The 15,496-nt window shown below is 44.5% G+C and overlaps 1 protein-coding gene across 8 annotated transcripts in view; it reads left to right on the forward strand.

The window, feature by feature from the left end:
- Positions 1-4,568: 4,568 nt before the first annotated feature.
- LAT2 (linker for activation of T-cells family member 2) overlaps positions 4,569-15,496 on the forward strand; it is a 36,384-nt gene continuing 25,456 nt past the window's right edge. For 5 of the 8 annotated variants that reach the window (XM_019545458.1, XM_019545459.1, XM_019545460.1 and 2 more), the window contains exons 1-3: positions 11,858-12,910; positions 14,404-14,446; positions 14,703-14,746. In XM_019545458.1, the coding sequence (XP_019401003.1) occupies positions 12,658-12,910; positions 14,404-14,446; positions 14,703-14,746 (340 nt within the window). In that variant the 5' untranslated portion in view covers positions 11,858-12,657. Of the gene's footprint in view, positions 5,548-9,064; positions 9,105-9,744; positions 10,187-11,857; positions 12,911-14,403; positions 14,447-14,702; positions 14,747-15,496 lie in introns of those variants that run through there. The other 3 variants (XM_019545465.1, XM_019545463.1, XM_019545464.1) reach the window with 3 other exon arrangements.

Below are 15,496 nucleotides of genomic sequence, written 5' to 3' on the forward strand. Positions count from 1 at the left end.
GCAAATTTCAGTTACCACTACAGGCATATAGATATGCAGGATATATACACCAGTAAGTTCTTATTTCCTAATGCAGAACCAAGTATCCCATTGTGGCACTCGCAAAGATTTGGTTGGCTTCGGGTTGCGAGTTGTCTTTCTTGGTATAAAGTAGATTACTGCTTGTACTTAATTCTGGAAATAGGAATTTTGCGTAAGTGCTTAGATACTGAATTGCTTTTCATTCTTAAGTGTTTAGTTCCCTGCTGGCTAAATTCCCCACGTTGCATGCAATTTATTCTGCTCCAGGATTTTAAGGCCATCAATTTGTCCTTCAGTGAACTTTTGAGAGCATCCTGTACTGTTATCTCGACCTTTCTGGCTGTGGAGAATTGGTACAGGATTATTGATTATCTACATATCCAACAGCTTACCTTGAAAGTTAAATACTTTAACGGAAGGGAAGAAATAATGGCAGAAACTAGCTAGACCTGGGAGCAGCATTTGAAGTAAAGTTTGAAGTGTTTAGTGATTTGATTTAATAAGTTTCATAGACATTAGGGCTGGAAGGGACCTCAAGATCTATCAGGTCTACCCCCACCCCCAAAGGGCAGATTTGCTGTAACTACAGCAGACTTGCTATAACTTAACCTTTCAGCACCAGAGGTTTGACTCCCACAGCAGGTTCATAGTAACATTGGGTTTTACAAGGCTGCTTGGTTTTCTAATGGCTTTAGTTCTATGATTTAGTATGATTCCTATTTTTGGCTAGACAGGGCCTCTTTAAAATGCTTATAAGTAATGGTGGTAGCCATCTAAATGGCTTAGTGATATTTGCTTGGTTTAAATCCAGCTAGTCTTGCTGGCTAATTCATGGAAGAACAGCATGTGCTCAGCTGTTGGCACTTCATTAAGGCTTTAGCCGAAAGACCTTTCCCCCGTTACAAGAAGTTTTGCGACTGACAGCAGCCCTGAAACTGACTGTAGGTCCTAACAGCACAGCACTGAAGCTTCTTGAGTTGGGCTAGAAGGATTAATAGCCCAAGGATATTTTGGGCAACCAGCTGCTATTCCCCATTCCCCCCTCTGATGTGGCTTAGATCAGAAGTTCTCAAACTGGTCCATAGACCACCACTGGTCCATGAACTCCATTCAGGTGATCCACAGAAAGGTGACCTGAGGACAAAGCTGACAAACATTACATCCGAGTTCCCAGAACTTTGCTCAAAAAAACAGGCACGTCCATCACATTAGAAAGGTAAGACTACTGATATTAAAATTATGAGTTGTGTGCTTTGATTTGTAGAACAAAAAAAAGCTTATTAAGTGGTCCACTGAGACCCTCAGTCATTTTCAAATTGTCCACGAAAAAAGCGTTTGAGAACCACTGGCTTAGATAATACTTCATTATTTGGACTTCTCCCTCGCATTTAAAGAATGGGATTTTTTTCTTACTGATGCCTTCATATCACACCTGAGTTGAATAGGATGCTGCCTAAGAGTGCAAAAGATGCAGGGTTGAGCCTACCCTTGCATTATGATTGTGGTATAATAGTTGTCATTGGATCACAGGGTGTTTTTCATTTTAAGTGAAAAGAGCTGCACTAATACTATAATACAAAGCAGTTATGGTTCACCTTTTATGCGATCAATAGGACTTGCTGTCACTTAATTTTGCATGATCAGCTGCAAGGTACAACTTGGATCGGTGGTTTCTTGGATACTTCTGTCCTGCTTGAAACAACAATATTCATGGGCTGAAGCATCTTGGTTTTCAATAGATCTGCTACTTTGAAAATCACAAGCTCTTGTGTAAAGCCCTAGAGGGTAGCCCAGGGCTGATGTTTTGAATATGCTGCCTTTGCCAAACACTGCATGTAGTTTAAATTTTTTGCTTGGCAGCTTTTGACTTAGCAAGTTGCTGTTCAGCACAGTAGGGCAGTACTTCCTGCTATCTGAGACTGACTGTGCACTCCTTGCTCCCAAGAGCCTCTGCTATATTCTGAATCTAACCAAAAATTAGTAAGCACCTATAAACCCCTACAAGAATCTGTACTGTAATGAACTGTGTAACTTTCTTCTTGCTGTATAAAAACCCAATAAAGGCATTCAAACCTTGCTAGCATTTTGTGTTCAACTCAGAAATTTGTTTTTTGCCTGTAAGATTTGCTCAGAGGTCTTAGCAAGAAACACACAGCACTTACTGAAGCCACTGCATCTGTATAGTCTTGAGATGATATATTTTTGTGACTGGGTTGTTTCATTATAAGTTTCCACAAATCCACTGCAAATATTAGGTGCAGTCTTTTGGCAGTGGCTGCTTTAACCGCTGGGGGGTAGCATAACATCTTCATCCATAGCCTAGCTACTTTCAGTAACATCTCCGTGAGGTCAGATGCTGTACAGTGGGGATAGCAGGTGCCATCTTAAGCTTAGTTAATTTCGGTGCTGTTGCCTGCAAACATGCTCAGTAGGTCAGAAAATAATTCTTCGCAATGAACATGAGACCACAGGAAGGAATATAGCCAGCATCTTGGTGCCCAGGGCTGTCCAGCGCAAATCAGAGACGTGAATTGTGAGTTTTCTACCTGTCAGAGTACTTGGAAGAGAAGGGCCTCGCCCCTGTGGTTTTGCTAGCAAAAGCTTTTATGAGGTGGTATGTTTCTTTGGAGAGGTTTTGATTTAAATCATAGTTCTTATGCTTCATGAGAAACTGCAGGACAGCTATAGTCATGGTTAGCCCATTCAAGTAGGGCTACAGCCATTGACCATTCACTGCTTCTGTGTGACGCAGAAGATGCACACACCACACTTTCAGAGCAAGAATCTTCATGCTTGAGTCTTTGTCATCTTTCCTCACTGAATGGGACTCTTATCAAGGGCACACGTTGAAAATGGGTACTGACTCTCTTTTAGTGTTTTTATAGGTATTGTGTCCAGTCAACATTTTGCCATCAAACTGGCTTGAATACATGTGCTGGACACAAACTGAAAATATACAGGTCAGGACTGGTCCAGAAAAGCAAAGAAGGTGCATTTTGTCTTGTAAAGGTTTGAAATGAATGGACTTCACAAGAAATAAAGCAGGCAGATTTTTTTAAGCAGTTTGTAATAAGTGAAAGCCTGTGACCTCTGCTTAAGGACCAACGGCTTGAGAAGTCGCTTCAGCTGAGATGGGGATTAACGGAGAGAAGAGGGAAATGAACTCAACAACTTGAAAGCAGGATCTTTCAAGCAGTGGGAATGCTGCCGGCCTTGCCCAGCGAAGATCAGAGTATTCAGCCTAGTAACTGCTGGGAGGAATAGCGGTCTCCCGAATGCTGTCGGATGCTGCTAACAGCCAAAGAGCTGGCCTCTTCCATAGTTCTAATATCTTAAAAGCAGTCAGTCTTCAGTCTGGATGGCTGGAGAAGAAAGAGATGAGGAGGAATGGATGCAAACTCCATGGAATTAACCAGTGCTGCAGGCCATTATCATTACCATGAGGCTTGGTAAATAGTTTGTTGCAACTGACCCTGTTGCTACAACAGTTAAATTTCAATCAAGTTAGAAAGTCTGTTATGTGCATGTTCGTTTTTCTCTTGGGAAAATGCAGACTGCGACTGCAGCCTCTGGAGGGAGACGCTAGAGTTCAGCACGGGTCTGAAGTTCCAGTGCTTTGTACTGTTTGCAGTCAGTCTACCCGTGCATGTTGTGGGTGTGAAACACTACCGTTCAAATGTGGGAGTACTGTTTGCCCAGCCTGCGGGTGCGTGCTATAGAGAACCTGGTTCCGAGTGCAAAGCATGCTTGTTGTTACAGTGGGAGATTCCTACCAACAGCAATTTAAAGTGCGTTGCATCTAAATCTACAGGAAGTAGCGGAGAAGCGATCTAACCATCTGAAAGCACAAAGCATCCAATTTGAAACGTTGCTGTGTTTTTAATATGGAAAATAACAAAAAGCCATTGTTGTGGTCTTCAGTCCATTTGGAGCATGCAGCTGCTCAGCTACATTTACAAAGTCCCTTATTTCTCCCCACGCAATGGAAGAGGTTGTAAGTTGTGCTTAAATAGTTACGCAAATATTTGCTTTTTTTGTATTTTTTTTTTTTTTTAAAGATGTACGCCCCCTCAAAAAAAGGGTGCTGGAAAGCACCTGAATAGCTGAGCAGTCTGGCATTGCATGAAAACTGCCCAGTTAAAGTGCGTGCTGCCGTGCCATCCCTGCGATGCTTCCAGTTCAGCTTTCCATATTTGGCGTTTGGAGAGAGACTCATAGAAGGAAATGCTTTTTATTTGGACCATATAATGGCTTATATGCCTCAGTGATTTTCTTGATGCTTGCTTTGCTAGCATACTCCTTGTCCCAAAACTGGTGGTCTGTTTCAATAATAGATGTGAGGAAACTACCATATCTCTACTCAGTTTTGTATTTACAAATCCTTGGTATGCCATTCTGAACACTTGTAATTAAACTGTTAAATGTGTCACACTTTAAAAGGCATTTCTTTTGCTGACAAGCAAGTATGAAATTACTGAAGTAAGTAAAATGCATGTGTAGTTGAATTCAAGGGGACACGGCAATCCGGGGTGCCTTTATGGTGTGATGCAACAAAAATAATTTTAATTGCATTCCTAAAGCGATCAAATAGGTGTTTGCTATGTGAAACGTACTAGCTGTTTCTAACCCAGAGCGCATGTCTTGTGTCATCACTGAAAAGCTCAGAACCAGTAAATCAATCCCCTGGTGGTAGGTTCACACACCCTTCCCAGTGTCTAAAGCAGAAATTATATCTTAAAAAAAAAAAAAGAAGAAGGAAAAACAACATTCATCAGACTTTTTGTACAAGTCCATCACGCAATACTTGTGATACTCCCAGGCACCCAATGGTGAAAGAGGCTGGAATGAGAAGGGAAGTCTCTCCCAGTGGTTAAGATGTCAGACCACAGTTTGGCTCATGGTTCAGTTCTGATTTTCTGCCACTGCCTGCCTTTGTGATTGTGGGCAAGTCCCTTAATCTTCCATGCCTCTTTGTCCATGTCTGTAAAACAGACTCTTCCTTTGTCCCTTGTCTGCTTCTGAGCTTATTATTGAACTCTGGGCTACTTCTTTCTGCCTGTTTACAGCACCTAGGCACCTGAGCTTGAACTTAACTAGGGATCTCATAGTAATACAAATCGTACAGAATTCGTGAGCGTCATTCATGTCTAGTACTAGATTCTTTGCCGGGGGAAACAGCTTGGTGACGCTGGTCTACATAGGGCTGTGAGTCAAAGCCTAAAGTGTTGTAGTGATGGCTGGGGTAACGTGCACGTTTACTGCGGTTTGAGTCTCTTCCCCTTGCCAGGCAAACATGCTTGCGTTACAACCATCTGGGGCCAGTGTGTCAGAGAAGTGAGCTGGTCTCTCTCAACTGAAGGGGGCTGTCCGGCGCTTCAGCGGATGTTGGGTTTAGTGATTCAGATGGTGACAGGAAACCCGAGCCCTGCTTACAATCCTGAGGAGGAACTTATTCCAGTCTTGCTGGCAGCTTTTGAGAGACATAATGTGGATGGGAAAGCCAGAGAGAGCAGACTGATGCTGCAGGTAAGATGGGCCTGAGGAGGGAAGGAAGTGGGGGATGTGGAAGGCATTGCCCCCAGAGCCCACTGCGATGCCTGCAAGAATCTGTTTGTTGGTTGCAATGAGCTTTGGATCAGACCCCACTGTGGTTGGGGCTGTAGATGGGGTCCACAACAATCAACTTACAGCAGTACTGTGTGCAAAGCTTGCATGCAATTTTCCCAGCCTTCTGTTATCTGTGTTTAGCCCCATTGGGATAGGGAAAGAGCCCTTCCCCATCAATCTACAGGTTAGTCCTGGCTCTGGTTACTTCTATTACATTCCTCATGTATCACACCTTACTGGGAGAGGAGGAGAAAGGCAATAGATCCTAGGTTCGATGGGGTCCTTATGTGAGGAATAAGCTATGCTTCTCTAGCTGTCCTCTATACATTTGGCCACAGCCTTCTACTTTAGGATGTCGGGGATCCCGACTATCTGCCCTCTTCCTTTCTTCTCTCTTTCTGTCTCAGCGGGGGTGGGGGTCACTTTTTGCAGCTTCTAAACTGGTCTTAAAATTAGTCGGGTGAAAAAAAAAAATGATGCTACAGTATAGAAGTGGTAAGTAGTGCCCCAGATATTTAGCAAAACGAGCTAATTACTAGGGAATTCAATATGACACATTGGTTACAAGATGCATATTTTGAAACGATGGACAAAAATTAAATAGAAGCTTTTATTCCCTACACATGCGCTACTTAACGCTGCAATATGGTTTTCCTACTAACAGCCCTGGTAAGGGTTAGTTGCACCACATGTCTTGTAGTTTGCTGAGCTCCAGGCAAATAGAAGACAGTCGCACAACAAGTTTTTAGTTAAGGATGTAGTTCTTGTGGCATAAAGAAATGAGGTTTTTGGCTGTAGCTTCGTTAGTCTAAGGACATGGGCAGACAAGGTTCTTTGGGTAGATGCGATATCTTTTATTAGAGCAACTGAGTAATCGGAAAGAAGTGCTTTGCAAACATTTGGTCACAATCGTCCGTCAGGCATAGGAAGTCTCTAAACAGCAGAGACTGCCTACGTACAAAGGAGGGTGATTGCGCCCAAAAGCCCGCAAAGAACTTTTTTCCAACTACTCAGTTGGTCCAATAAAAGATATCACATCTACCCAAAGAACCTTGCCTGCCTATGAAGATAGATAGCATCTTCAATGGAGGACTCCAAAGTGTTTCATGATGTATAAACAAGCTAATTTGCAGCAGGACAATCTTTCACATCCTTTTCATAATGCTTGCTGCTTCAGTCATCCTCGAACTTTCAGAGCAGCATTAACTGTCAGCAGCCATGCTTGCCTCTTAGTTTTGCTCTTGTTTGAACCATTCTTCTGTTCTCATGCATGTATTTGCCACCCAGTATCAGGGTCCAGGTTCAGGAAATCATCCTGGTTCCTTGTACCGAAACTGAAAACTTGCATATTAGGCCTACAGAGCCAATGCTGACTGCCAGCACTCTTTACTCCCACTAACTTCAGCGGGATTTTGCACGATAGCATATATTACGTGGGAATCAGCAGGTTGTTTGCAGGGATCAGGTCTTACAAGCCCCAGTCCTATACTGGGATCCAACTGGACAACTTTCTGCACTGGTGTGGCACTGCAGAGACACCAGGGGTTCCCCTGCATGGATTGCATCGCAGAGTCAAGGCTTGTCTGTGTAGGTTTTAGACCTCAGGATCCTTGTCCCCTATTAGGTTTGTGTAGCCCAGAATGTACTACTGGTGCATAAGAAGAAGAAGAAGAAGAAGCAGCTTGCATGAAAATGCGGCAATGGCTTTTTCCTGAATAGTTCTCATACCTGCCTTTAAGGGGTCATAACCACTGTTATGCTCTGGTGTTTAATCTGAATGGTATTTCTCAGGCTTCTGCATGCATGGGCAATTAGAGTGAGAATAGGAAACAGGCAACCAAGCTGAATACAGCTTGGAAGTGCTGCTCTATCAAGACAGGGGCATTTATACCCTCCCAAAACATGCTTAGAACCAGACAGTTTCTCTTTTTCCCTGGGAAGGGAACAGGTTTCCCTACTGAAACAAATCATCCAACTTGGAGGCAGTTCCTCAGAATCGGCTAAAATCCGTAAAATACTGTGTCTGTCCCAGTGTTCCTGTCTTTCCCTTTGCCGCAGAAATGCATAGACTTCCCTCCCGGGGAAAAAATAAAGACCATAGATATTTCAACATTGGTAGGGGCTAGATAAAAATGGCTGGGTAAACTTCAGCCCTAGCTTGAGTTGGCACAGTTCCTTTGACTTTAAACTGGCACCAGGATCTACTTCATACCTGGGCCAGATTTCCCATGTCCTGGGCAGAGTGCTTTTGTGGACCTTGGTCAGAGACCTCACTGCATTGGGCTCTGCACAAATACGCATTATGTTCTCTATATCGCAGAGACTTTCTAAATAACTTCAAATGGCCTTGGGGGCTGGTATAGGCAACACTGGCAGCCAGACCCCTTTCTGGGACTATTTAGAAGTCTTAACTGGAGTGATCCTGGAAATTGTTCCAACCCAAGAAGGTCCTGTCCACCTTTTAAAATCAGTTATTTTGGAGCAGGGGAAAGTCTAAGGTAGAGGAGGCCTTTGACAAGGAAGGTCTCTGGAGCTCTTAAAAACTATCAAATCAGTCTAAATACTGACTCTGCTTGTTCAGTCTGTATGCTGAAGTTCAAGGAGTAAGGTGTGTTAAGCTTTTAATGGTTTGTTTTTAATCTATCCAGCTTATTTTCCCTCTAGCACTTCATCCAACCACTCTAGATTCTTCTCCTTTTGTTTAAAAGTACTACAGGCTTTGCAAATGGTTAGTCCTTTTAAATCCTAAGCTAAAATAGGAAAGGACACCTGCTCTCCCCAGATTTTCAAACAGGAGCACAGGCTTTGCAGAGGAGTTTCATAAACTCCTTAAAATACCAGTTTCAGTCCTCTCTCCTCTAATTGAGTTACATGGGCAGAGCCTGGTAGGCTCAGAGAGTCCGGCTGTCTTCATTATAAATAATTTGATAGATGAGTACCTGCCCTTGTGGGCAGTCCTGCTCATATGTTCAGTGAGCTCGATCTTAAAACCAGAAGAGTTTTTGACCCTACTACTGCCAAAGGCAGACAGTTGCAGAGCCTCGCTGCTCTGATAGCAATCTTCCAATTAATTTCCAGCCTAAATTTAATAATGGCATTTGGATACTCATTTCTTCTTGTTCCCATTTAGTTCTTTAAACTTGAACTAGCCTTTTCTATGGCGCATGCAAGGCAACAATCTTCTCCCCTCTGTCTCTCTGTTGCTCAGTGAAGCAATCTAGGCTCTTTCACCCTTGTAGCCCTTCTCTGCAACTTTTATTGAGGCTCTGCTTGAATTTCAGGCTCAGGGCAGTAACAGGCAAATGCCAAGATTACCTTTAAACACAGCAGGTGCAGATCAAAGGAGCTAGAGAGAATAGGCCTGGAGGGCTCTTGAAAAAACTATTTCTCTGTTTCATCTCATTTAAATAAGTATTTCCTTTTTTTGTTTACTAAGAATACCCTGGCATTTGAAAAGAGAGCCCCACGCTGTTTTGGTAAGTGCACTGCTAATTCCTATGGGGCAATATCATGCAATGGAAACTAGCAATTATTCCTGTCTCTACCACTTGTTATTCTGAATGGAATAATTTAACTTAAGAAATTTATTCTAAGGACCCGTGCATAGTCTGATGCATGTTTAAAATGCTTTTTAAGACTCACCAACAGCGTGGATAGACCGTTAATGGCTTGTGCTACTTTACATAGAGACTTCTGTGGGTGTTGGCATGTGTGGTAAATAATAGAGAAGATGGAGAAGTTTTTGAAACGGGGCCAAGCCACCGAGGGTAAAGCTTTGAGCATCTTTACTCATAACTCTGATAAGAGGATCCGACAAAAGTAAAACTCTTTTGTTTGTGATCAATGCCTGAGACTTGCAACGGGCCCCATCATCAAACCAGACGATGCCTGACCCCTTATGTCGTCAAAACTAGGGATGACAAGTGGGTCAGCTGACCAATCAATTGGCTGCATATTTTTGACTGGTCAAAAATATAGCAACTTTACAAAAAAAAAAACAACTACTTTTTTTGTAGTTTTCTTGGCAGAAATATCATTTTTTGAATTGTTTGACGCCTTTAATGGAAGATTTGGGCTTTTTCTGTGATGTTTTTAATTGCCAACAGGTCCAAACAAAAAACCAAAAAATTACTGGTATTTGATAGGCCAGTTGACCAAACCTTTATTTGACCAGTCAAATACTCCAACCCGAGTCAAAACCCAAGTGAAAATGTAGATCCTTGAGCCTGTTCTGTGTTTCCCACCTAGTAGAATGAGAGAAGGGAGAAATGCATGTTGTTCATGTTCTCCCACAATGAGCAAGTGTCACTAACCTTTCCCTGCCCAGTCACGAGCCTGCTTGTTGGCTTTTTCCGTTAGATCTTTTGCAAAAGAGTGGGTTGTGTCTCTCAATACCTTTGCACATGGGTTCTAACGCAGCATAAGCAGATGAGCAATCACGGGCCATACTTGGCTTCTCATGGTCACGCTTCTGCTAGCTTGGCTGATGACTGCCTGTGCCTGGAAGGTTATGCTTTTGTTGTTGCCTAGTGGGGAACCTGATCAGGGCTGTATGCAGGTTTGTGAGTTTTTTTTCATTGTTTGCTGTTTCAGGGTTAAGTGTGGGTGGGTTGGGTTGTATTTCTCTGTCTTGGTTGTAGAATATTTGCTGTTGTGTTTTTTGCACTCGTGGTTTTTGAGACAAACTAGGTGTTGCAAAGCTCTAGGGGTGAAGTCCCTTAGAGGATGTGGGATCCATTTTTGTCCCTGCCTAATTTTCAACACGACCAAAACATGAAATTTCAGGGATTTGGGAAGGGTGGCTTGTGAAATGTTGCTCCTCTCTACGCTTTGCTGTGCTGGAGTTTTTGAGTTTAAATTTAAGCCAGCAACACAGCATCTACTGACAGCAAAAGGACTCATTTGGCTTGACATTGCCAACTTGTAAACTTACTAAACAGATAGGGATGCCTTTAAAATAAGGGTTTGAATCTGCAACCTTAGATGCCAATGGGAGTTTTGCATCCTGAAGTTTTGGCTTTGTAAACAGTTGCTTTGTATGCACTGTGCACCATGAAGCATCTTTAAGCACTTGTTCGGTGAAGTAATTAATCAAATGCAGCTGCTTCTGGGGTGCCCCAGCAAAGGAGTAGGCTAGAGATGATAAAGCACAGACAGAAATGGAATTGAACACAATGAAGAGGGGGCAGGAGGGTGCCAGAGAGAAAAATCCTCAAGCCTTAGGCAAGGGTATAGGCTGCAGTTACCAGCCTGCAGTATAGGTTTCCTTCCGCTGCCACGTGCGTGCTGTGTACCTCCGTGTGATGTGCCAGGCTGCAGCTTCCCTTGGCCTGTGGCTGGAGAAGGGGATGCAATGCTAGGACAAGAGGATTGCTCTGGCTATGTGAAAGGTGTTCTCTTCTGCAGTGCTTCCTGGCTACCTGAAAGACCTGTCTTTCAGAGACCATCCTGCCCCGATTTCTTGCTGGGAATACTGGCATAGATGAAGGCCTCTCCCTGCTTTTGGAACCTGAATAATTCTGTGCTGCAGACACCACAGGCTGTATCATAGCCTCTCGATCTTTAATTTTAAAAGGACTGAGATGCTTCTAAAGAAACTGCCAGATATCCCATAATGTATGATTAGGCAATAGCTTTCTCACAGGGGAATTTTCTTACAGCCAAGCAATTGGCTTACTCAGAGTCATGAGGGCTTCTGTCCCATAAACGGATGTTAGCCAAGTGCTTCCTGGGAGAGCTAGCAAAAAGTCACCAGCTATAACGCACGATGCCAGGAAGTGCGTGTCAGTGTGGAGGGGAGAGACCGGGTCCTATCCATACTCTATTTCTAGGAAGAGCCAACACAGCAGACCAGGGAAGGGGCGGGCAATATGGTGGCAGATAGGGTAGGGACCAGAAAAGAGCAGCAAATCAGGAAGGGAGCAGAAAGCAGAGCAGGCAATCAAGCAGGCAAGGGGGGTACCAGTGGCCCTTGGGGAGGGCGTGGGGGTAATTTCTTGTACTCCTGTCAAAAACATTGCTTCTGCTGGGTTAAAATGATGTACAAGTTGCCCTCATCGACCACGGTTTCGCCAACCACGCTTCTGAGTATCCACGCTTAATATTCTATATACCATTTTGGCTACCACGGTATACAGTTCTGACTAACCACAGTTTTCTGTGGCCACGCGTTAGCTCGCCACCTGCCGTTTTTCTCATAAAGCCTTTTGTCTTGCTAATCACGGGAACTTTCAGGAAGCGAAGCGCAGTGGTTGGCAAGGGAAACCTGTACTCAGAAATTGCAGCAATGGAATTATTGCATTTGTTTTCCCCATCCTTCAGCTATGCAAAGTAGGTGGAAAATGCAGCTGGTAGTGTGAGCGAAGAACTCAGAGTAGTATCTGCTTTGTACAGGTGTTCATGACCGTGCAAGATCTGGGAGAAGGCAGCTGCCTCTTTCTCTGGCCCAGCAGAAGAACATATGGCATTTGCATTTTGAGGAGGAAACCTCAAACAAAAGAAACACCAGGCTGAATAGCGAGGAATGTTTTGTTTTGTTTTTCTCGATGAGCTCTGTTAACGTAGCAGTGTGCCCTAAGGTGCCTTCTAAAACCAGAGACTAGCATTGCTGAGGGCAATGTCGGAAAACATTTTCTACCCTGGCAGGCAGAAAGGACTAGACTATCTGGTGTTGGGGTCTTTCCTATTTCTGAGTTATGTCATGCTTGGAAATCATACCTCTACTTCTGTGACAGTCTCTCCTGGGTGTGCAGGCAACATAGTTTAGTGGATGGGAAACTAGGCCGAGTCAGGAAACCTGGCTTCTATTCCTGGCTCTGCCACTGTTTTCTTGTGTAACCTTGGGCAAGTCGCTTGTTTTTTCTTTGCTTCTGTTTCCCCAAAGCAGAATGGGGAGAAGGCAGCCCTTTGAAGTAGTGTGAGGCATCATCCAAACACAGAAGGGCAGCCTCTGCTCTGAGGCGATCACAATTTCAACACAAAGGTCATGGAAAGGGGAATAATAATAACTACATTCTGCACAATATAATTATGATGATCTCTGGAAGAAAGGAGGAAGGATTTATTTGGTCTTTGCATGATAGGTTTGAGCACTTAAATGCTCCCGGGAGCCAACAGGGCTGCAAGGCACTAAGCAAGTGCATTAATGTTTTTTTTTCCATTGCTTGTGTTTTCAGGCTGGACATTTGCAGAGTAATGGCTCAAGTGGAACTGCTCTGGGCTGCAGCGTCCTTGATGCTGCTTGGAGCTCTAGTGGGCATGTGCATGAAGTGTCAGCAGTCCGGTAAGGCTTTCCCCATTTCTTTGAGTCACAGGGCAGTCCAAGGCTAGTGTGGGCAACACATGGGCTACCTAGCTTGTCTGAAGGCTGCCAGACAGCAACGTGTCTCCTTGCAGTTTGTTGCCCAAGTGACCAATCTACAGCACGTCTAATGAGTTGGATGCCTAATTTTTCACGTGGGTGACCATACTGTTCAGTGTGTTGAAAGCTTTGTCCCAGTGTGTGATGGTTTTGCTGGTGTGCAGTACCCCGCAGGTCAAGCTAAAGCTGATGTCCTTAAGCTCACGTTTTCTTTCTGTTCGTGTCTCGTGTGCGCAGGGGACAGTTAGGCTGTAGCACTTTTGGCTGGAGTACAGCACCCTGCACAGCACGAGGTCCTGCTGTCTGGTTTTTGCTCTGTGCATCTCTGCCGCTGCTTTGCTTTTGTGGTTGGATGCAGGGGTGTTGCAGCTTATGTAAGCCACTAATTTATGGCCTGCATCATACCTCTCCCCCTTTGCCCAGTAGTGCCCTTCTGTGGAAGTGCAGTAGGTCTGGGATTTGGAAGGAAGGAAGATGTTGGGACTTGCCTGCACCCTCCATATTCCACCTGCTTCTACAGCCAGGGAGAGCCATGGGAGATAGCACAGTCCAGCTGCATGTCGGCTTTGCATCCTCTACCCATCCATGCCCATCAGTGGGGAGCTGTGGGGACATCTGCCATGGAAGGGACCTTTGACAGCATCGCTTCTGCAGACACTGTGTCCTCTGGGGGCAAGAGGTTTCAGGAAAAAATCTTGAGGGATTCCCGTGCTGCTGGTAGTGAAGGCCAGCCAGCAATGGGTGGGAGTTGTGGAGGAAAGGCCCCTTTCACTTCTGAAAATGAATGGGTATATGGGAACTGCTCAGCTCCCCAAAGAAATAACCTCACAGAGTGCAGCCGATGGATGTAAATCTGAGAGCATGATAAATTCCCCTGCAGACCCACAGACTCGGAGGGTTGTGCTAAATCTAAGACCAGTCCAATTTGACTGGAGATGAGTTTGACTCAATCGGGGAAGAGGGGGGGTGTCCTGGTCAGACTTTCTGAATGTGTGGTTTTTAGCTGGGATGCATTGAGTTGCTGTGTTGGTCTGAGACCAAAAGACATGCAAAACTCCAGAACTCTTGGTTGAGAGGGGATACCTTGTATTAGACCAGCTAAGAAAGTGCAAGCTCTCCCTCCTCCCCCTTTTTTCTGCAAGCTTTGAGAAAATTTTAAAAATTAAAGACGGTTTTTAGCTGAGCACTGGGACAGCTGTTGGGATCCCATGTCCTTTCCTGGTCCTGGCTGCAGGTTTGCTTGATGGAGACGGTTCTTGAAATGTTTTCGCAGCTGGTGCCCTCTGCCTTCTTTGCTGCTTGCCTTCGCCAGTTGTGTGCAGTGTATGTTCACTCAGGTTTTCTAGATCTTTTCCTTCTCCTTTTCCTGAACTTTAAATCCCAAGTCACCCATTCTGATTCTTTTTTTCTTCTAGCTGCTAAACGGGAAAATAAACAGCTGCATCAGCAAAGGGGTTGGTAAGTTGCCCTTCACAATCCTTTTATTTTTCCCTCTGAAATTCCGCTTCTCCACCCATGACAAAAGCAGAAACGTTTCACTGCGTCAGAGAAGTATCTCGCTTTCGACTTGTGTGGTAATGGCCTGTGCACTGGAGAGCTGTGCAACATTGACCACATCTTGTTGTCATCTTAACAGCTGTGACCTAGACCTTGGTTGTGTCCTCCACACTTGTAGTTCCCTCTCATAAGGACAGAACTTTCCTTGTATTTTCAGGCGTGGAAACCGGCAGACATTTGAGGTGATTCGGACCTACTCAAGTAAGTATGAATTTTACCGTGCTCATTGGACATCGGAAGGAAACTCACGGGCCTAAGGTGTGGCTGCAGTTCTTGCTGGCGTACTGGTTTGTGTAGCTTTTCAACACTACCGCCTACCCTATAGAGAAGGAAAGTCATGGCTTGAATCCTTGCTCTTTAAGACCTGACTGACCATCTCAATTTATTGCTCCTTCAAAGGAGAGTTAAGAGACTCAGGGGCCTGACTCTGCTAAAGTCCCAGCCCAGCTCCTCTAGGTCATAGAAAACAAGTATTGCAAAAAATAACAGCTTACTGGTTTTTGGCTTCTCTGAACAGAAGCCTGCGCCTGGGAAAATGACTGTGTGCGTGATGGGATACCCGAACCCCCTACTGATGAGTGACTCACTTGTTTTCACCTTGGTACTTCTTCCTGTTCCAAATCTGGTTACGTGATGACCTTTTTGCTTTTTCCCCCAAACTCAGCTGCTGTTATTTTGGGTCAATACTTTGACCCCAGCTGACTTCCTGCCCTTGGCACAGGGGGCTGGGCTCGATCATCTTCTGAGGTCCCTTCCAGCCCTAATATCTATGACATCTATGAAATTAAGTTGCCACAAACCAAATCTGGCTTCCGGGTGCTGTCTTGTTCCCGTCTTCAGTCCGATCTCAGTAATATGATAACAACAAATACCCGGGCCACTGCTTGGTCCAGGTCACTCCTTTGGTCCTTGGGATTTTGCAGGGGCTGGGAGAAGCTTCCTCTTCCTCTT

This window comes from Crocodylus porosus, unplaced genomic scaffold, assembly GCF_001723895.1.
Source record: "Crocodylus porosus isolate Cpor-Errol unplaced genomic scaffold, CroPor_comp1, whole genome shotgun sequence".
NCBI classification, from domain to species: domain Eukaryota; kingdom Metazoa; phylum Chordata; order Crocodylia; family Crocodylidae; genus Crocodylus; species Crocodylus porosus.